The 23,192-nt window shown below is 33.2% G+C and overlaps 1 protein-coding gene across 1 annotated transcript in view; it reads right to left on the bottom strand.

Annotated features, from left to right (window-relative positions):
• Positions 1-23,192, bottom strand: part of CCDC178 (coiled-coil domain containing 178) — a 374,996-nt gene that overhangs the window by 236,683 nt on the left and 115,121 nt on the right. The window contains 4 exon segments of the mRNA XM_057313270.1: positions 1,090-1,235; positions 7,016-7,129; positions 8,686-8,847; positions 10,128-10,190. Of these exon segments, the coding sequence (XP_057169253.1) occupies positions 1,090-1,235; positions 7,016-7,129; positions 8,686-8,847; positions 10,128-10,190 (485 nt within the window).

The following is a 23,192-nucleotide window of genomic DNA, read 5'->3' as shown; positions in this document are numbered from 1 at the left end:
AACTGTTTTTCTGACATTTTATCCCTCAAGTGCTATGATTTTGCTAATGCTGTGTTAGCCTTCGTATTTAAATCAAACTATAATTCCTAAGTGTGACCAATGCATATTCTTCCCGTAGTCCGTCAAGCTCTGTTCTCAATGTATTACAAAATAGAAAAGTAAGAACCAAAAGGATTAAAGGAAAAATATTTAAGTTCTAAGTGAGGGTCTTATGGAAACACTAAAGGTCTTAGAGTACGATCATTCTCTGAGTGAAAGACCTTACTAAACCTTGTTAGGTATCCCCCTGATTAGTAAAGGGACCAAATAAGAGGTTTCTGAAGACAATAAATATGAACAAATTACATAAGGTTTTGCAGAATATCTATTTCTAAAAGATTAGCTCAAAACTTAACAAAAAATGTTGGGTGAAAAACCATATATTATTAACCGTGTCATGTGAGTGAGAAATACCGAAATTAGCAGGAAAGATTATTAATTTCATAATTAATAAAAGTTCTTATACTTGGAAAAGAACAAACATTGCCAGTTATTCAAATAAGAATAAACCTAGAGTGGGGCACCTGGGTGGCTCAGTCGGTTAAGTGTCTGCCTTTGGTTCAGGTCATGATCCCAGGGTCCTGGGATTGAGCCCTGCCTGGGGTGCCCTGTTCAGCGGGGAGTCTGCTTCTCATTCTCTTCCCTGTTCATGCTCTCTCCCTCTCTCTCTCTCTCTCTCTCTCAAAAAATAAATAAAATCTTTAAAAAAAAAACCCAGGGGAATAATAAAAAATGAACGCAATTTATGTTTGTTTGTTTTTTATGTAGGCACCACGCCCAGGGTGGAGCCCAACGTGGCACTAAAACTCACAAACCTGAGATCAAGACCTGAGCCCAAGAGTCTGACGCTTAATTGACTGAGCCACCCAGGCGCCCCCACAATTTATGTGTTTAAACCAAAATAATCAAATATCACATGTGCTACTCCACATAAAATAATGATGGGAAATAATGGACCATTTTAAGAATAAACCTTAAAGAAATTTGGTCTTATCTCTTTTATAAATAATAATTGAACATTTAATATTTTGATAAAATTTAAGTACTTACTTTAAACTCCCAAGTGTCTGAGCAAAAATAATATTTTCTTTCTCTTTTTCTTTTAATTTTTTATTCAATTGATCTATTTTTGAATGATAAATAATTGTTTTACTTTTAGTGTTCTCTATTTCTCTAAAAATTATTGAGCGTTTATCCTGGAAAATAAATTCAAGGATGTTTCATTTTAAATACTAGAATTTTCAAATCCTTGCAACTTAAGGCCACAATTACATCTGGCCATGTAAACAATTAAAAGCAAACAGTAACTTATTATCAGTGTAAGTAACAACTTAGGTTTATGTTTTCTCTTCTCCATAGTTACATCTGATGAGATTGTCTAAAAGATGGCTTAGAACTACATAGTCTCTCTCCCCACATCTCTCTTCCTCTGTCTCCCTTTTCCCCTCTCTCCCTTGCACTGTCTTCCCCCCCATATGCCCCTATACAAGCGCACCTTAAAGGCATGTCCTTCCAAAATATAGACATGTGGATGGGATGCCTGGATGGCTTAGTTGGTTAAGCCTCTGCCTTTGACTCAGGTCATGATCTCAGAGTCCTGGGATTTGAATTCCGCATTGGGCTCCCTGCTCAGTGGGGAAGTCTGCTTCTCCCTCTACCCCTCTCCCTGCTCATATCTCTCTCTCCCTCTCTCTCTCTCTCAAATAAATAAAATCTTAAAAATATATATATAAACATATCATTACTGGTTTTCAAATGTGTACACTGAAGGTGGGCAAGGATATACATTGTCCTGATCTTTCAAATAAAAGAAGCCAATATTTAATACCAGCACACTTCCCCAAAGCTGGCCTGTGCAATTCCAAACTAAAGATTTGATTTTGCCTCTATTTTTTGCATGATCCTTTCATGACTGTTGATGTTTATATTGACTGAATGATTTACTGATTGGATGACTGACTTACTGAATGCTGTTCCTCACATTTGGCATTGCTTCTAATCAGTGCTACTCTCCCAAATGATTTCAGATATCAACTGCTCCCTTTGTTCTTATTTTCTTCCATTTACCCCATATGCTCTCTGATTCTTTCTCTATTCTTACAGATTTCAAGAAGGTTAATCTTTTATATTTATTTTCCTATAAAAATCTGCTGTTGTCCATGACTTTCAACACTGGGTATTGTATTTGGATTTTCATACCTTCCCTTTGTTTCTTTCTTTTTCTGAAAGTTCTGGAATTAGTCTACTGATAAATGAGGGGTTTTTTTGGTTTGCTTGTTTTTAATAAATGTAGTTGAAAGATGGCTGACTAGGATTCTTCAATGTGACCAACAGGATATTATATTATATTATTACTGGGAGAAAAGTCAATCCCCCAAAAAAGTGTGAAGAGGTGTAAGTAGGTAGGAGTCAAAGAGGATGGACAACTCTGGGTACAGCATGCTATCACTAAACTTGAATTTTAAGTCAGATTCCATAATTCATGCCTTAATCTAGAATGATGATTCTCACAGGAAACTCAGAAGACATCAGAAGCAATGGTATCAACAACTTAGACCATACCAGCCAATTCAGCAGTGCTGAAGGTGGTGTCAGAAGACTCTACACTAAACGAAAGAGAGAGTGTGCTTCCTGCAAACAGCAATGAAAAGCAAAAAATGGTATTTTGCCACTTTAATAGGTACCATCAGTGAGGCTTTGGTAAATGTAAACAGCATATCCCCTTCCACGGCATCAAAAATATCAGAAACATCATTATAGTGAGCTGAGTCTAGAGAGAAGCTGTTAGATGTCATATGTCAATCAGGAGTACAAATCTGCGCATCTGCAGTGAGCAAAAGTTTGGGGACTCCCCCCAATGGCCATTTCTAAGTCTTTTGATAAATGCTGACTGCCACCAGAGCAAATGGGAATAGAAGCATAAAACAGTACATTTATAATCTGACCATTCTTTGGCTTATTTTTTCTCTCTCCTGGGGGACACAGGCTTCAGTAATTTGGAGGCTTTCCAACCCAGGGGTACTTTCATGTCCAGACCTGGAAGAATCTAAAAATCTGAACTGCAGTTAATTAATGTTTTAGTATACAACATTTTTCATATTAGGTAATATTAGGTAATAAAGATTATATTCAGATTCTCAATTATTAATTTCAAATTATATTTTTAATTTTTATTTAAGATTTTTTTAAGATTTTAGATTAAGAATTTAAGATTTTAATATTTTTATTTAGATTTATTTTTTAAATTATCTAAACATAGTAAGTTTAGAATCTACGCCTAAGATTTAATTTGGGGGTAAAGATAGTAATAATTCAGTAATGGCCCATGCGGCGAAGATAAAATTATTTGTCTTAAAAATTATTTGTCTTAGAACTTAAGTTATCAGAAGACAGAAACAGGGTCTACAGTATGGCTTGTACACCTATTAGCATAAAAGTACTTAATAAGTGCTATTAACGATGTTTGACATTACAATAGTTTGGGGTTCAACAGCATGGCGCATAAGGCATTTCTTCACCTGTATATTGCCCATCTCACTAGCTTCATCTCTTTTCACTTTTATAATAGGTTCCCTGCTCTCTGGTTATACCAAAATACTTGCAATTCCACAAACACATAGTACTATTCCATGATTGCTTTGCTTTGCAAGCAATACCTGTTTCTAAAATGTCACTTCATTTCTTCATCAATTTAAAAATTATATAATGATAATAATAATAAGTACCTCCAGTCACAATAATTTTTTAAGGCTTTTTGTACATCTTCTCTATTCTACACAACATCATAGAAATGTTAAGTATTTAAACCTTCATTTACTCCATTAGTAGTTCTCATTTTTAGATATAACTTCCTCTGAAAAACCTTCCCAATTCCCTTAGTTCAGTCAGGTTTCCTCCTCCATGACACTTCTCTACCTCATTATACTGCTGTCATGGCTTTGCTCACAGTGTATTAATGCTCTCTGTGTCCTTGTCTGCTCCCCAACAAGATGATGTACTTCTTGAGTAAACAAAGCTCTCCTTTTACTTCCCCAATTCCAGCAAATCCCAACAGTTTAATATATCTCAAGTGCTTACTAGTAAATGGAAAGACAAACTTATTAGAAAGAAAAATAAAAGAAAATTAACCCTTCTCCTCTAGCCCTTCAACTCCTGGTACCTTCTATCATATTGAGCACACACACAAAGAAAGTGTTCAGCCATATTTTTCATTGAAACTTGTTATATTTATTAGACATACCACCTTTGGCAATTTTTAGTTAATATTTTTGGAAACTAGTATTTAGATGTGGACATGAGAACCGGGTGGTTTTCCATTGCCATGTTCAACACATATGTTTTACCTTCGTGACATGTGTTCCAGTAATTTGTTGTCAATAACAGTAGTATGTTGAGTAGTAGGAGCTTGTCTCAATGTTTTTGTTCCTGATTTTAATGGAAATACTTTTAATGTTTCACCATTAAGTATAACGTTTGCTGGAAAATACTGGTAGACACACTATAACATATTATCAATGTAAGGATGTTTTCATTCTATTTCTACATAGTTAAAAGACTTTTGGAAAATCATTACTGGCTATAGTGTTTTATTAAATATTTTAGGTTAATTGTCTTTCATTTCTGTAAATGTACTGAATTTTATTAGTACAGTTGATCCTTGAACAACACAGGTTTGACCTGTGCAGGTCTGCTTACATGCAGATTTTTCACAGCACACTACTGTAAATGTATTTTTTCTTCTTTATGATTTTTCTAATAACATTTTCTTTTGTCCAGCATACTTTAATATAAGGATATAGTATATAATATCTATAGCATCTAAAATATTTGCTAATCAACTATTGTTATCAGTAAAGCTTCCAATCAACAGTAGGCTATTAGTAGTTAAGTTTTGGGGGAGTCAAAAGTTACACGTGGATTTTCGATTATGTGGAGGCTGGCACCGCCTAAACCCTGCATTGTTCAAGTGTCAGCTGTACATTTGTTTATGTTGACTCATCTTCACATTCTTCAGTGGAATCTTACTTTGCATAATACATGCTTTTTAATCACATTGTAAAAACTCAATTCACTGCTATATTTAAGAGTTTGTCATCTGTGTTCATAAGTGAGATCACCTATAGATTTCTTTTTGAAGCTAGTATTTTTCAGTTACAGTTTCAGAATTATATTATTACAGAATGAATTTAGAAGCTTTCAATACTTTCTTATGGTCTGTATCTGGTTTTTATAAGGAGGCCTGTAAAGTATTTGGGCTTGTTCTTTTTTTTTTTTTGTATATGATTTTTTTTTTTCTTTTTGAGAGAGAGAGTACACATACGTGCAAGCTGGGGGAGAGGGGCAGAGGGAGAGGAAGAAAGAGAATCTCAAGTAGGCTCCATGCCCAGCATGGAGTCCAATGTGGGGCTCAAGCTCACTACCCTGAGATCATGACCTGAACTGAAATCAAGAGTCAGAGGCTTAACTGACTGAGTCACCCAGGCACCCCTGTGCTTGTTCTTGTGGTTAGTGGTATAGATAAATTACATTTATCCTATAATTTTTACTCTACTCTTGTTGTGATTTTCCCTCTTTACCCAGTTTTCATTATTTGTATTTTATAAATAAATTATATACTTCATCTAAATTTTAAAACAAACTTCTATGCAAAATAGCATTCTTTCTTCCACTACTATATATAATTATGTCTCTTTTAATTTTTCCCATAGCTGTTTTTATCTTCCTTCTGTCCTTATAGATATGCTAAGTACTTTAAGTTTTTCTTACCAACATAATTTGTTGGTAATACTAACGTATTACCTTGGTCTGTTCCATAAATTTTGCTGTATAGTTTACCATCAGTCATTTATAAATAATTTGTGCTTCTAAATATTCCTTAACACAGAAGCAGATAATGCAAAAAAATGTAATTTAAAAAATATTTCCAGTAATCTGTTTTCTTTTTGCTCTACTTTTTTTGCTATTGAGCTCTGATTTTGCTTCATTGTATTCAACAAAAGTAACCTGTATGATCTGACCAGAATAATGTAATGGTTAGGAGCACAGACTCTAATGCCAGCACTGGATTTAGTGAATCTCAACTCCACCATTAATGAGCTGTGTGAAACTGAACAAGTTAATTCAAAAACAAGGCATTAGATTCTTCAACTGTAGAATGGGGATAATAATAGCACAATCTTCACAGAGTTATTATGAGGTTGAAATGAGTTAATATGTCTGAGCACTTAAAATAATGCCTGGTATACAGAGGACATGTAAAATACCAGTACCTGTTGTTATTATTATTACTATTTTCCTTGATAATTTTTACATTTCTTTTGTGGCCTAGCACAAACTTTTTAAAAAATGATATGATTACACCTACACCTCTATCTCATAGCCAACATGCTGTCCACCAACAAATCCAACTGATGTGACCTTTAAAGTATATACAGAGGAGAGCAAGTTAAAGACAATGGATTATCTCCACTCCCCCATATCCAGTGATTCTCTAAAGACAGAATATTAAAGAAGATTTTCAGGGAGCAAATATTTCTAATTTGGAAAAAGCCCTGAAGCCCTTTGATATATGACCATTTGTTCATGCTGCCTACACACCAGCTTGAGGGTAAAACTGAGATGTTGGATATTAACAGATGTTTCAGTCTGTATATTGGTCTCATCTGTAGAAACACGGTACTAGTTAGTACGATACAAATTCCTACCTCTACTTTGTAGGAGAGGTTAACAGGAGGATGCACTAGTACAATGGGAAAAACAGTGTAAGAGAGAAAAAATGAAGACACAGAGACTGTGTTGTGTGTGTGTGTGTGTGTGTGTGCCTGTGTGTGCCTGTGTGTGTGTGTGTGTGTAGAAACGACATAGAGCAACCAATTAGAAATGAGAGGCATCCACCTAAAATAAATTTGCTTGAATAGTTTTCATTGACATAAAGAAGTTGTAAATTCATAATTATTTTTGATGTTAAATTTCTTACCTCAGTTTCTATTATTGCATCACGGGTTTTCTTCCCCTTTCTTTGCAATTTTTGCTTAGTTCTTTCCACATTTCTTTTAACATAGTCTCTCCTCTCAATTATATCATTTAATGTCTAGAAGACATTCAGAAATTAAGATGTGCAGCATTTGCAATCCAATTATCCTGGTTTAGGCCAAATAGTTCCCAAGTGACTATTTTAATAATAACTATATATATTTTGGTATAAAGGAAAAGGACCACATATGATATCTACATCCCAGTAGTCCATTTGAATTATCGGAGAAAACCAAAATCTATCCAATTTTAGCTAACTAACAAAAACCAAGAAGCTCACATAGAAATTGTACATTTTCACCATGATATTTAAAATATCTTAACCAGAATTAAAACTCCAAATACAAATTGTCAGCAATCATTACCAAAAGTACATAAAAACTTATTAATGTTTTCAAGAGTTTGTGTTAAACTGATAGTTCTTATGATTTATAAACTATTAAAATATAATAAAAACAAAAATGATTACTGAACTATGAGATAAAACAATGGCTACTATAAAATAAGGGGGAATAAAAGTCATTAATCTTTTCAGGAATTCATTATACTCAGATGATTATACTGAGGCTTTTAAAGCAATTAATAAATTTCTATCACTAATGTAAGGAGGAGCCATTATTAAAATCATTTATCTCACTAGGTGTTAGTACTGGTCATATATTCATTACATGAGCTCTAGGATAAGCAATTACAAGCCCTGAGTATAGCAGTATACTCAGAATTTGTTGTTGCCATGTTTTATGGTCTGGTACAAGTAGCTTCATGCTTTTAGGCCCAAGTTTTCTGAAGTCTATGATCCAGATAAACTCTGTCTTGGCTATTTCATAGGAAGACTTTGAAGATCAAAATAAACTTTCATAATGAGAACATTTTATAAATCATAAAGCTTTTTAAATTGAAAAAAAACCCTGAAAATTATTAAAGACTAAGAATATAAAATTACATCATCATTTACAAAGAAAAAAAATCCTGTTGCCAAAATGGCCCAAATGAATATATGTATGTCCTCCCTGCATCTAAGGACAAGAATATATAACTCTTACCACACCCTCTACTTTTCCAAAAGACTAATGACATGATGCATACATATTTTTCTACTAAATTTTTCTTTGGGAAGGGCTAGCAATATCAGTTACTGCCATAAACTTGTTGTTTTGAAAATATTTTATCGACATTTGCTTTATTTTTCATCCTAGGTGTCTTAACTTCTTCTACATACATCAAATATTTGCCATAAAAATGTCAAGATGCATTATATTTTATATTTGAGCAAACATAGCTTTAGCATTTTATTAACAAGCAGTGAAGACTTTGAATTAAACTTAACATAGTGGGCAATCACACCAGATAAATCACTACCCATTCATTTGAAAACTGCTTTTCCTGAGTACACTCTAATATAAACTGTGGGGTTCCAGTAATAGCATTAATAGTCTTGCTATGTAGTTCCACTATAGATCAGTTGAGTGGTCGTAAAATATGTACTTTGTTCATGCTTTTATGTCTTCCTATGTGACATCATAATATTCCAAGTAATCATGTAAAATCGCATACATGACTTATTGACTTAAATATTCCCGGAAATTAGCTTCTGGATTAATAATAAATGCTTACATCAGAATGTTCTTTGTAGATAGTTCTGATTCTTATAGCATCTTCTTCTAGTTCCATCAGAGGTGTCTCTAGCTCTGCCAGTGCTAGAGCACACATTGCTTTCTCTTTCAAAAGTTTCTGCCTCTCAAGTATCTGTTCTTCTTGAATGGAATACAAATTTTTCTGCCAGCAAAGGTTTAAAATAATTCATTCGGTTATTAATTATCTAAACATGGGGATTAAAGAGTGCACTTGTAATGAGCACAGGGTGACATATGGAATTGTTGAATCACTATATTGTACACCTTAAACTAATATTTCATTGTATGTTAACTGACTGGAATTAAAACTTAAAAAAGAATTTAAACATTTATTGAGTCTCAATCCTGAGCCAGGCAGTAATGTTTGTTGTTATCTGAAAATTTTTAAAAAAATATGCCACTATAAAAAGCAACAGGTAAGAAAATAGCAAAATTATAAAATGCATAGTTATTATTAGAAAAAATGAGAGAAAAATTTAATATAGACAATAAAAATCGAACATTCTTAAGTAAGTATTGGAAGATAATAAGGTTAAAAAGCACACTAACAACAAATATTGAAATATATGTAATTCCTGTAATCTAAGATCCAATAAAACCAATGAACAAGAAGTTAATGACAAAATATTAAGCAGAAAGGACTAGAAGATTATAGAATTATTGAACATATATATTCATAGAAAAATAAATCAGAAAATTTGGCATTATCAGCATATAGAAGTAGAGAACACTGTTTTTATATGTTTGAAAACCCCAAATTTCCTAACAGAAGAAATCACAATTTGTGTTTATTTAAAAGAAGACCAGAGGTCCAGATAATCTCAAATAAGTGTATAAAATGACACTGTTTTGAACTGTTTTGCCTCTTGATTTTATTTTCATAATTTTAAATATTTCTGTATTTCTGAAAGGGAGGCATTCTAGAAACATGACAAGGATCAAAACACCCAACCCTGGTTCCAGAGGATATGCAGGTGGTAGATAAAGATAAAAAAAATTAAAATTGATTTTGCTAGTTATAGTAATTTAATTTCAAAATCTTTATATAGAAATATCATAGCATATTTTTCTTTCAGTGTTAAAGAAATTCCATTGAAAGGCACTAAAAGTAAAGAAAACATAACATCATCACAAAGCAAACTAAAGAGACACTTAGGAATAAGATCTCACTGCCCTTTTACTAGACTGGCAGAAATTCCCATTAAGCCACAAAATGAGATATGTGTATGGGAGGTCAGTTTCTTTATGCATGATCAGACACTGCTAGTCGTACACAGAGGGCAACTGTCATCAGCTAAGGAGAGAAAACTGCTGGCTTGCAAACCAAGTAGTGAAAAGATGCCTCATTACAGGCAAATTTAAAATGCTAAGTAAAATGCAAATTAAAGGAAGAATAAAATATTGAAACCAAATTAGGATTACCTGAATCATCATTCCATTAGCCACTCTACCTCGTGTGAGTTTTTTCAAGAATTCTTCTCTACCCTACAAATTATCAAACATTTAGAAAAGGAGGTTTTATTTATAGAATATCAGAAAACATTATTAAAGACAATTGCTAACACAAGATACATTTTACTTCTAATAGAGAGTAAAATATTCATTAAAAATTGAGTATTATAAAAAAACCAAAACCAACCAACCAACCAACCAAACAAAACTCCTGATGTTATTTGAAGCAAAGTGATACAACCCCAAGAAAAAGAATACAGAATTTCAGTTCAGTTCAGTTTGTACTCTATAAGCCGGAACTAAAATACCAAAGTAACCAAAAAGGGAAAACTAATGAGTCTTCAACTCCTCTTTTTAAAAACTATCAGTTTGTTTTTAATATTACTTTCCAGAAGGCACACATTCAATTTTGAAAACAAGGTAGACACGATTCAAGTTTGAAGTTTGTAAAATGTGATCAGGTTCTCCATTTGGCAAGAATAAATTTTTTTCTTAAAAAAAAACATTCCTTGGAAGTTAGTGGGAAAAAATATGGAGATTTAAACTCTCCATAGTTATATTTGACATTACCACACAATCAGAATTACTGCCTTTTAATTACGCAATATGAATTGTGTAGCTGCTAAAAACAATATCAGGATTAAATGGATACATAAGACTGTAGACTTAACACAACAGATAGAGTGTGGTCTTCTTAGTAAAATACCAATTGAACTATTATTGAAAATGTTCAAGAAGAGAGGCTGGAGAATGACACAGTTATATAGTAGTTGTAAAAACATTTCCTAAATAAAGTGTTGAATAAATGCATTAACAAATAACAAACTGCTTTTGGTTCCTAGGTTGGGTAATTAAACTGTAAAAGTTTTAGGTTCTTTCAAACTCAAAAATATGTTTTTATTTATTTATTTTTTTTAAAGATTTTATTTATTTATTTGACAGAGCTAGAGACAGCCAGAGAGAGAGGGAACACAAGTAGGGGGAGTGGGAGAGGAAGAAGCAGGCTCATAGCGGAAGAGCCTGATGTGGGGCTCGATCCCATAACGCTGGGATCACGCCCTGAGCCGAAGGCAGACGCTTAACCGCTGTGCCACCCAGGCGCCCCCAAAAATATGTTTTTAAAAAAAATCTCTTTATATAATGAGAAACTCAAGATCCATTAAAATATCATAATCACACATATTCTTATTTATAAACAGCATGTTAAAGATGGAGAATGAAACCAGGCCTATAAGATGTTTTCCTGAGACATGGGGAAACAGGTGAAGTGGTAGGAAATGCAGACATAAGTGCCTGAATCAGAACTGAAAGAAGACTGCCACTTTTATGAACGTGGCTTGCAACCCAGCTTTTCAGTTCTCATTGCCAGTTCATTGTAAAGGGAATAAAAGTCCACAACAACTGCCCTTCCACAACTATTACAATAATGGATTCAACCAAGAATTAACAATAGATGCTAAATTGAAGTATATATATATATATATACACACACACACATATATATATATGAAACAAAGGCAATTGCCTGTTCTTAAAATATTACTCAGTTGAGTATTTATTAATAATAATTACAACAGGAAAAATGAATACATCTGTTCGTCATAACTTTAACCAAATGATCAAACTTATTATCACTAGTAATGAGACAAACTTACACTACGTGCTTTGTGATGTTTCACTATGTAATATTACTGCCAAAAGTGTTTAACCTGAATCTTAATCATGAGCAAACAAAAAATAAATCCATAGCGAGAGATGTTCTGCAACTAGGCCTAGACTCTTCAACAAATGTCAATGTAATGAAAGACAATTTTTTTTTAAATGTAGGAGACTCTAAGATGAAAGGAGACTCAAAAGTTATGAGATAAATACAATGCATGGGGCTAAGTTACATATAGAAACCAACTGAATTAGAGAAATTTGCATGTGAACTATGTATTTGTGTCAGTTATCTAATTATTGCCTCTTAGTTCTAAATCCACTCTTTTAACTCTAATTTGAGATGCTGGAGCTGTGTATGTGAACAGTTTTCTTTTCCCAGCTGGAGTTAAGTTAGGCTGTGTTAATAGAGGGCAGTGGAGGGGCTTACGAGGTTGCAGCAAGGTGCTTCATTCACATCCTTGTTCTGATTCCAGTTATTTTATTCTTTCTGTAGAATCGTTGCCAGCTGGTATGTGGAAAACCAATGGTGCTTACCCTCCAGCCATGTTCTCTACCCAGAAACTCCATTCAAACTCCATTTAACCTCCATCAAATTCTCTGGCATCTGGCAGGTGGCTGCTTATGGTCATCCACTGAGACACAGCCACACTCTCTCCAGTAAGACCTTACTCTGCTTTGGGGGAAGGCAGCCTCTTCCATGCTTATTACTGCTTTTGGTACTTTCTTCATCCACAAATGCTGTGGCTGCCCCCTATACTTGGCTATTCTTATATTCAGAGGTCAACAAGCTTTCTCTGTAAAAAGTTAGTAAAAAATTTTGGCTTTGGGGACATAAAGTCGCTGTAACAATTAGTTAACTCTGGTTTTGGAGAATGAAATATATCAAAAGATCACTCTGAAGAGCTCGAAAGAAGCCAAAGAAAAGGGGGAGCATTCTCAGATGCTGGGAAGAGCCCACACTAAAATAGTCACCTTTGACCTGCTGCCTGCAGGGCTTTAGCAGCCAAAAACCAGAAGGTGGCAGCAAAGAGCTATTATACTGGAAGAGACTCTTAGGCTAGGACAAAGAAGAGCAATGTAATGATGCTGTGTGTCCAGAAACTCGCTTTTAAAGAGAAAAGAGGAGTAAATACTAAATATAAATAGATATAAGCTCAGAATCAAGGAAGTAGCATCAGTCTGCTTTCCAGTGGTGGAGGGGAGCTAAGACAAAAGTTGGAGAATTCAAATAATTATAAAAGTTCTGAGACCAGGACAAAAATAAATAGACTTTAAAAGTAAGAGTTATAGTCATAAAGAAAAATTTAGTGTTTCTGCAAATAACTGAGTTGGACTGAATCAGTGGGACAGAGAAGCTCTGGCTCTACGTTGTTAGAGTACTATTTAGTGGCCGAATCCTAACAAAAAGTCCAGGTAGCAGCCCAAACTGATTCTTTCCAAAAATAAACAGGAGGGTAATATTTCACCTTTTTTTCCTATGAAAATATATGGGGTTCTTTTCGTGGAAACATTTTTAAATTACAAAAAGTAAAATTAACCTGAATCTACAAACCCAGAGATATGCATTGTGACTTTTTGGTGTATTCCTTTTTAGGTCCAGGCATGAAAATTGTTGTTTGGTAGAATCAACCTAGTAAGATCTTTCTCAGCCACTAAAAAACCCCAAAAGTCCCATTTTTTAAAACTAAAAACTGAATGAATTTACAATTTATTCTTGTACTCACATATTTTAACAACTATTCTACTACTGAAAAAATTTGTTTATTCAGTTTTCCCAATATATGTTAACTATGTATTCATGCTTTCCATAAACATTTACTGAATATCTACTTTGTTTTAAGCAGTGTTCTAGACATTGAGATGCCCCAGTGTACAAAGCAAACAATTCTTATCCTCCTGGAACATATTTTCTTCTTGTTATTATGTAACTATTATAAACATACTTAACATTTATCTTTGTAGCCTTTGTTCATCTTTGTTACCTGGTGATTTTCTTTAAGTCCTCGTTTTTAGAAATAATGTTAATTAACTATAGATTACAAATGTATTTAAAGTTCTCTATATATATTGGTTTAATATTCACAAATCAGTCAACATGATACATGACATGAACAAAATGAAGGATAAAAACCATATGATCATCTCAACAGATGCAGAAAAAACATTTGACAAAATCCAACATCTGTTCATGATTAAAAACTCTCAACAAAGTGGGTTTAGAGGGAACATACCTCAACATAAAGGCATGACAAACCAATAGCTAACATCATACTCAATGGTGAAAAATTGAATAAGACAAGGATGTCCACTCTTACCACTTTTATTCAACATAGTACTGAAAGTCCTAACTGCAACAATCAGACAAGAAAAAATAATATAAAGTATCCACACTGGTTAAAGAAGAAGTAAAACTGTCACTATTTTCAGATGACATAATAATATATAGAGAAAACCCTAAAGACTCTACCAAAAAATTATTAGAACTAATAAATGAAGTCAGTAAAGTTGCAGGATGCAAAATAATACATATAAATCTGTTATACTTCTATACATTAATAATAAAGTAGCAGAATAAGAAATTAAGAAAACAATCCCATTTAAAATTGTATCAAAAATAATAAAATATCAGGAATAAATTTAACCAAGGAAGTAAAAGACCTATACTCTGAAAACTGTATGACATTGATGAAAGAAAGTGAAGACAAGACAAATGAAATGATATACCATGCTCATTAACTGGAAAAATTAATATTGTTAAAATATCTATGCTACACAAAGTTACTACTCTACACATTTAATGCAATACCTATCAAAATACCAATAGTATTTTTCAAAGAACTAGAACAAATAATCCTAAAATTTGTATGGAATCATAAGAGTCTAGTAGCCAAAGTAATCTTGAGAAAGAACAAAGCTGGAGGTATCATAATTCCAGATTTCAAAACATACTAAAAAGCTATAGTAATCAAAACAATTTGGTACTGGTGCAAAAACAGACACACAGATCAGTGGAACAGAATACAGAGTGCAGAAATAAATCCATGGTTAGATGGTAGTTAATCTATGACAAAGGAGGCAAAAATATGTAATAAGGAAAAGGCTCTCTCCAATAAATGATGTTGGCAAAAACTGGATAACTAGACACAAAAGAATAAAACTGGACCACTACCTTACATCAAAAACAAAAATAATATGGATTAAATACCTAAATGTTAGACCTGAAACAATAAAACTCCTAAAAGAAAATAGAGGTAGTAATCTTTTGTACATCAGTCATAGCAACAAATTTATGAATATGTCTCTTCAAGCAAAAGAAACAAAGGCAAATATAAACTTTGGGACTACACCAAAATAAAAACCTTTTTCACAGCAAAGGAAACCATCACCAAAATGAAAAGTCATTTACTGAATGCCTGGAGAAGATATTTTCAAATGTTGATCCAATGAGGGGTAATATCCAAAGTATAAAAAGGAATTCTACAACTCAACACCAAAAAACCAAAGAATCCAATTAAAAAATGGACAGGAAACCTAAGTAGACATGTTTCCAAAAGAGATACACGAGTGGCCAACAGACACATGAAAAGATGCTCAACATCACTAACCATCGGTGAAATGTAAGTCAAAACCATGAGATATGACCTCCCACCAGTCAGGAAGGCTAAAATAAAAAAGACAAGAAATAACAAGTGTTGGCAAGAATATGGAGAAAAGGGAAGCCTCATATGCTGTCAATGAGAATTTAAATTGGTGCAACCACTATGGAAAACAGTATGGAGGTTCCCCAATAAATCAAAAATAGAAATACCATACAATCCACTAATTCTACTATTGGGTATTTATCCAAAGAAAGCAAAAACACTAATTCAAAAATATATATGCACCCTTTGTTCCTTGCAGCATTATTCACAATAACCAAGATATGGAAGCAACCTCAGTGTCCTTCAATAGGTGAATGGATAAAGAAGATGTGGTATACATATATACAATGGAATATTACTCAGCCATAAGAAATGATGAAATCTTGCCATTTGCACCAATATGGATGGACCTAGAAAACATCACGCTAACTGAAATAAGTCAGACAGAAAAAGACAAATACGATATGATTTTACTTATATGTGGAATTTAAAACAAGCAAACAACGAACCAAACCAAAACAAAACAAAACACAGATTTGTAAATACAGGGAACAGATTGGTAGCTGCCAGAGGAAAAAAAAACATGAGTGGATGTGATAAATAGTTGAAAGGGATTAAGAGGTACAAATTTCCAGTTGTAAAATAAATAAGTCATGGAGATGAAAATACAGCATAGGGAATATAGTTAATAATATTGTAATAACATTGTATGGTAGCAGATGGTAATTAAACTTACAGTGGTCAGCACTGTGTAATACATAGACGTGTTGAATCATTCCATGTACCTGAAACTGATTTAATATTGTATATTGTTTATATTTCAATATTTTTTTTTTATTGTAAAGATTTTTATTTATTTATTTGTCAGGGAGAGAGAGAGAGTGAGCACAAACAGGGGGAGTGACAGGCAGAGGAAAAAGCAGGCTCCTGCTGAGCACAGATTCTGATATGGGGCTCCATCCCAGGACCCTGGGATCATGATCTGAGCTGAAGGCAGATGCTTAATGACTGAGTCATCCAGGCATCCCAATAATAAAAAATTTTTAAAAATAGATTAAAAAAAGTTTTTACAGATATTGATGAACTACTTTCCAGAAAGGTTCTACCAATTTATACTGAGTATAGGTTATAATGGTTGCTATATCAATATGTTTTCAAATTTATCAAGTATTAGTTTTCAAATATATAAAATTGGGATTAACATTTCTTTTCCACAAAATTATTGTGGGAGTAAAAGAAGACAATGCATATAAAATAGTTTACCTGAGGCAACACCCATATTAAGCATTCAACAAATAGCTATTACTACTTTTAATGTGTTGTTTAGAATCTACATATTTATTAGGAGATAGATTCCAGAGTTAAATGTGCAAGTCGGTTATTAATTATTGTTTTATCCTAAAGAGTGAAGGTAGTCCCGTTCTATGGAGTGTTTTTTATGTTGTTCATCCCCAATGCTTTTGAATATTATTTGTCAGGCTCCAAGTTAAATGTTTTATATAGAATATATACAAAGGTACAATACACATATTGTCACATTCATTTATGAGATCACAAACCTAAGCTCTTAATGGTTAATATTCTCGATATTCTCTGAATAAATAATTAGCAGAACCAGGATTCAAATTAAGAAACATCTGACTCCAAAATCCATTCCTTTCAACAAAATCAAATTTCACTTAGAAAAGGGAGGGAAAAAATAGAAACAAAATTCAGAGATTTAAGTGAAAATACTAATGAGCCAATTTACCCCTTTTTTCTGACAAACAAAACTCTAATCCAGGAGAATTGGGAAGGAAGTTATGTTCCCAGCAAGGTATATGAAGTTTTATTTTGTCCTGAACTGTTTTCACCATCAAGAACTGTTGAGTACCCAATGCTTTATTTTTATCACATTTTTTTAGGTACATTTAGTCCCTCAAATATATGGTAGGAAAATGAACTTTTTTGAAGCTCGATTAAGGGGATACACAACTAAATCCCAATATACTTTCACAGTTTCTATTTTGTCTGTACCTTAACTCTTTTGCCCAGCAAATATGTACCATTAATGTGAATGCTCCCAATATTACACTTAATGTTAAGCTTCCTCTGACCTAACTCTGGCAAAGTATTTTATTTCTGAACGGAGTAGGGAAGAATCTTAGTAAATTAAAAACACTGAAACAAAAGTAAAAGAGTACATAACCAAAACTGTAAATTAAATATGGAACGCAGAAAGGGAAAAGAAGAGTGACTGTGCTTACAATCTATACTATAAATGATTCTTAGTTTCTGAGCTGCTTAAACCAGAAGGAAACATGAAATATAAGAGAGTGCCAATTATTAAGAAGAGAAGGAATATAATTTTATCAAGAAAAGTTTTTTCTTAGTTCTTAAATCTAACACAAATTAAGTGCATAAGTTTTGAACACCTTGAACAGTATGACTACCTCTTTCATTAATTTAAAAAACCAAGCAGCAATAATCCATTTTGACCATTACTTTCATCAACTTTTGTTAAAAGTCAAGGATGTAATGTCAACTTATAATTCAATAAAAGCTACTGTACATGGGTCAAGAGTAATGCACTTTATATTTGCCTAATAGGCATAAATCCTCAAGAATCAAAATAAATTACTAGAATCTCTATTTTCTTTTCTTTCTTTTTTTTTTTTTTTAAGATTTTATTTATTTATTCGACAGAGATAGAGACAGCCAGCGAGAGAGGGAACACAAGCAGGGGGAGTGGGAGAGGAAGAAGCAGGCTCCTAGTGGAGGAGCCTGACGTGGGGCTCGATCCCATAACGCCGGGATCACGCCCTGAGCCCAAGGCAGACGCTTAACCGCTGTGCCACCCAGGCGCCCCATAGAATCTCTATTTTCTAACCATTTAAAAATATCATCTGTTTCAATCAGAATCATGATAAAAGCTGTATAGTACACAAATCACATTTTGGCTGATTAAAGCTATTTTATTGTTAATTGAACTTGACGTTCTCTAAGAAGGCCTGAAGTGGTAAAATTTATGACCTCTGAGAAAGTTTTTTAGAAGGTTTTGATTTTTACTTTGCTCAGATGAAGGTCCGATATAAGCTTTGTCTCACAAATTAACAGATAGTATTTGAGGGGAGGGCCAAGATTTTTCTCTAAAGAAGAGTTAAGGGTTGTTACAAATATTTGAAAAGGAACTCAAGAAAAAATCATAACCTTCTAAACTATAAAATTATAGATCAGACTACTATGGCCTAGAACGTTATAAGGACATAACACATTGTCTTTTTCTAGCATTGAAAGTAATCCCCAAACACCTAAAGACAGTTTAAAAACTAGAAATCATACAATGTTTGCTCTTAAACCACAATGGAATTAAACTAGAAATCAATAACAAAAAGTTGATTGGAAAATCCCAAAATATAGAGAGATTAAACAACATATTTCTAAAAAACATATGGCTATGGAATAAATCTCAAGAAAAATTTATAAATATTTTGAACTAAACAAAAACAAAAACACAATTTATCAAAATTTGTGGGATACAGCAAAAGCAGTGCTTTAAGAGAAATTTATAGCACTGAATGCATATATTAGAAAAGAAGAAAGACCTAACACCAATAATCTAAATTTCAACCTTAACTGGAAAAAGGAAAGAAAATTAAATCAAAACTAAGCAGAAGAAAAGAAATAATAAGAATTAAGAGCAGAAATCAATGAAATTGGATGCAGAAAATCATAGGAAAGAAAAAAAATCAATAAATCAAAATGTGGTTCTTCGAAAAGATCAATAAAATTGATCAGCTTGAAGCCACATAAACTAAGAAAAAGAGAGGATGCAAATTACTAATATCAGAAATGAAAGCAGTGATCACTACAGATCCCTTGGATACTGAAAGAACAGTAAAGGAATACTATGAAAAACTCTATTTTGAAAAATTAAATAAGCTTGATGAAATGGAACAATTTCTTAAAAGACATAATCTGCCAGACCTCATAAAAGAAGAGGTAGATCATCTAAATATGCTATTAAAGAAATGAAATTAATAATTAATTTCCTTCCAAAACAGAAAGCATCAGGTCCACACGGGTTCATTAGTGAATTCTATTAAACATTTAAGGAAGAAATTATACTAAATCTCTACAATCTCTTTCAGAGGACAGAGCAGAGGGATGCTTACTAACTCATTCTGCGAGACCAGCATTACCGTAATACCCTCAATGAACTAAAATGTGTTTGTGGGGGGTAGGGGGGGTTGGGATATTTACAAAAAATCTACAGCTAACATAAAAGTTTATGGTGAGAAACTAAAGCTTTTCCACTACGATCAGGTACAGGCAAGGATGATTCATCTCAACATTCCTTTTCAATTTTATACTGGAAAGCCTTGAAAATACATTGATTAAAAAAAAAGTAAGTAAAAAATATACAGATTTGGAAGGAATAAACAAATCTGTCTTTGTTCACAGACTGTGAACACAGATATTTAAAAATCCAAAAGAATTAACAAAAATACTCCTGGAAATAATAAGCAATTATGTACAGATGCAGGACACAATGTGAATAAACAATCTTTCATTGTTTTCCTATATGCTAGCAATGAACAAGTGAAATTATAAATTAAAAACACAATGATTATTTATATCAGCTCCCCCAAAATGCAATAATTAACTCTAAATCTAACAAAATATGTGTAAGATCTATATAAGGAATACTCTAAAACTCTAATGAATGAAATTAAAAAAACTAGATGAATGTTGAGATATTCTATGTTAATACATAGGAAGGCTCAATATTGTCCAGAAGTCAGTTCATCCTAACACAATTCAATTCAATCACTACCAGTATCATAGCTGGATATTGACAGTGATTCTAAAATTTATAAGGAGAGGAAAAAGAGTCAGAATAGCCAACACATTATTGACAAAGAGAAAAGGAAGAGGGATGAAAACATACTATAAAGCTACATTATTCAAGACAGTGCAGCACTGGCAAAGAATAGATAAATAGATTGCTGGAACAAAAAAGAATCCACACACAGACCCACAGAAATACAATAAATTGTTCTTTAACAAGAAAGCAAAGACAACACAATGGAACAAAGACAATATTTCCAACAAATGATGCCAGAACAACTGGACATCCATATGCAAAAAGAAACGAAGCTAGATGCACATTATACCTTTCACAAATATTAACTCAAAATAGATCATAAACGTAAATATACATCAAAAAAACTATAAAACTCCTAGAAGATAACAAAAGAAAACCTAGATGATCTTGGGTATGGCAATAACTTTTTAGATATACCACCAAAGGTATGATCTGTGAAAGAAATAATAATAATCATCGATAAGCTGGGTTTATTAAAATTAAAACCTTAAGCTCTATGAAAGCCACAGTCAAGAGAACGAGAAGATAAACCACAAACTGGGAGTAAATACTTGCAAAAGACAAATCTGATAAAGACCTGTTATCCAAAATATACGAAGTACTCTGAAAACTTAACAGTAAGAAAACAATACGTTAAAAAGGGGGTCGAAGATGTTGGGGCACCTAGCTGGCTCAGCAGAACACGGGACTCTTGATTTTGGGACCATGAGTTCAAGCCCCATGTTGGGTGTAGAGAATACTTTAAAAACAGGGCGGGGGGGACGGGCAAAGAACTTAAAACACAAGTCACCAAATAAGATATACAATGTCAAATAAGCATATGAAAAGATGCTATACATAATGTGTCATCAGGGGAATGAAATATCACTACATGGCTATTACAATGGCCAAAATCCTGATCACTGACAACAACTATTGGCAAGGATTTGGAATAACAGAAACTCTCATGCACTGGGGTAGGAATGCAAAATGTTACAGTAACTTTGTAAGGCACTCTGGCAGTTTCTTACAAAACTAAATATATACTAATTATAAGATCCAGCCATCATGCTCCTTCATTCATACCCACAGGAGATGAAATTTTACATCCGCATAAAAACCTGTACATGGATACTTATAGTGGCTTTATTTATAGCTGCCAAAACTTGGAAGAAACCAAGATGCTCTTCAGGAGGTGAATGCATGAATAAACTGTGGCAACACAGATATAGAATATTATTCAGTGCTAAAAAGAAATGAGCTATCAAGTAATGAAAAGACATGAAGGAACCTTGAATGCATACTAGTAAGTGAAAGAATCTAATCTGACAAGGCTATATACTGTATGATTTCAACTACATGATATTCTGGAAAAGGCAAAACTATGGAGACAGTAAAATACCAGTGGTTGCCATAGATGCCATCAGTGGAAGAAAGGATGAACAGGTAGAGCACCAAGGATCTCTAGCGCAGTGAAAATACTCTGTATAGATACTACTATGATGGATACATATCATTATATATTTGTTCAAAATCTAGTACACAACAACACCCAGAGCGAACTGTGATGTAAACTGTAAATTTGGGATAATTACGATTATCCAATGTAAGCTCATCCTTGGTAAAAAATGTCCCACTCTGGTGGGGGATGTTTGACAATGGTGGAGGCTATGCATGTGTGGGGGCCAGAGGTATATGGGAAATCTCTATATCTTCTCTCGATTTTCTGGGGACCCTAATAATTCCCCCAAAAATAAAGTCTAAAAGGTGATCCTAATATGGTTTTTTTGAAATTTTGAGCCTGAATGAATTTTTGGTTGGAGTATATATCTCCTTAGCGTCTGACTGACTAGTTTATACCAACTCCAGCATTAGAGAACCTCGTCCCCAAATTCTACACAGCTACCTGAAAACTATGCTACTTTGGGCAAGCCATTTCATCCCAAAATGAACATACTAATAACCCCTTCACAGTATTATGAACACTGAATTAATTAATATGTATAAAGAGTCTAGCCTATAGTAGGTTTGCAGAAAACTGTCTTCCTTTCTACTTCCTTTCTTCTTTTCTACTAAGTTTCCACTTAGTTCTAGTACTATGATTTTAACCCAGAACCAGAGAGGCCTGATGTTCTTCTTTTCCACCAAAATTCTAGTACGTTCAAACAAAAAAACCCTCCAAATTCCTGCAGCTTGCACAAAAGCCTTCTATTTAAATGTTGAGAAACACTTAATATCTGAAAAAAGCTTTCAAGATTTTTCTTGTTACAATATTACATTCTTTAGACAACACTGAATGATTTTCTGTTCCTTCCATCAATACCATAATTGAATACATATTACCCTTTTATTGATTTATCTCCCATCCCTGTGGATAATTTTATCCTGGGACTTGGCTAACCGTGTCTTTTCTGAATAGGTCAGTTACCGGGATTGAAGGTATAAAAAAATTGGGACAAGTCATCTGTAATAGCTGGAAAATTCCAGAAACTGCTAAATATCTTGATTGTTCAGGGTTGATTCTAGTCTAAGACTGCCTAAATCTTACTGGGCATTGTACGGGTACATTAATTTGAGGAAATGTAACTCAGAAATTCTACCTCTAAGGTTTCAAAAGGTTATTTCTCAAAGCTAGCTCAGATACGGTAATGCTATAATTTGTAGAAAACATGAATTAAGGGCAGAATCCACAAATATACAAAGTTACCTGCAAGAAAAACATGATGCCAAGACTCAAAAAATTATATACATTTTTAGTCAATGAGAGACAGTGGGGTCATTATAAAGGCAAAACTGCAAACCTGAATTACTCCAAACCTGAATTATCTAAGGACTATCTTAGATATCTAGAAATTTATTTTTAATTCATTACCACTCTGACACAGA

This window comes from Ursus arctos, unplaced genomic scaffold (genome assembly GCF_023065955.2).
Source record: "Ursus arctos isolate Adak ecotype North America unplaced genomic scaffold, UrsArc2.0 scaffold_17, whole genome shotgun sequence".
NCBI lineage: Eukaryota > Metazoa > Chordata > Mammalia > Carnivora > Ursidae > Ursus > Ursus arctos.
The sequence above is the reverse complement of the archived record's forward strand: the minus strand, read 5'-3'. Positions and strand labels throughout refer to the sequence as shown.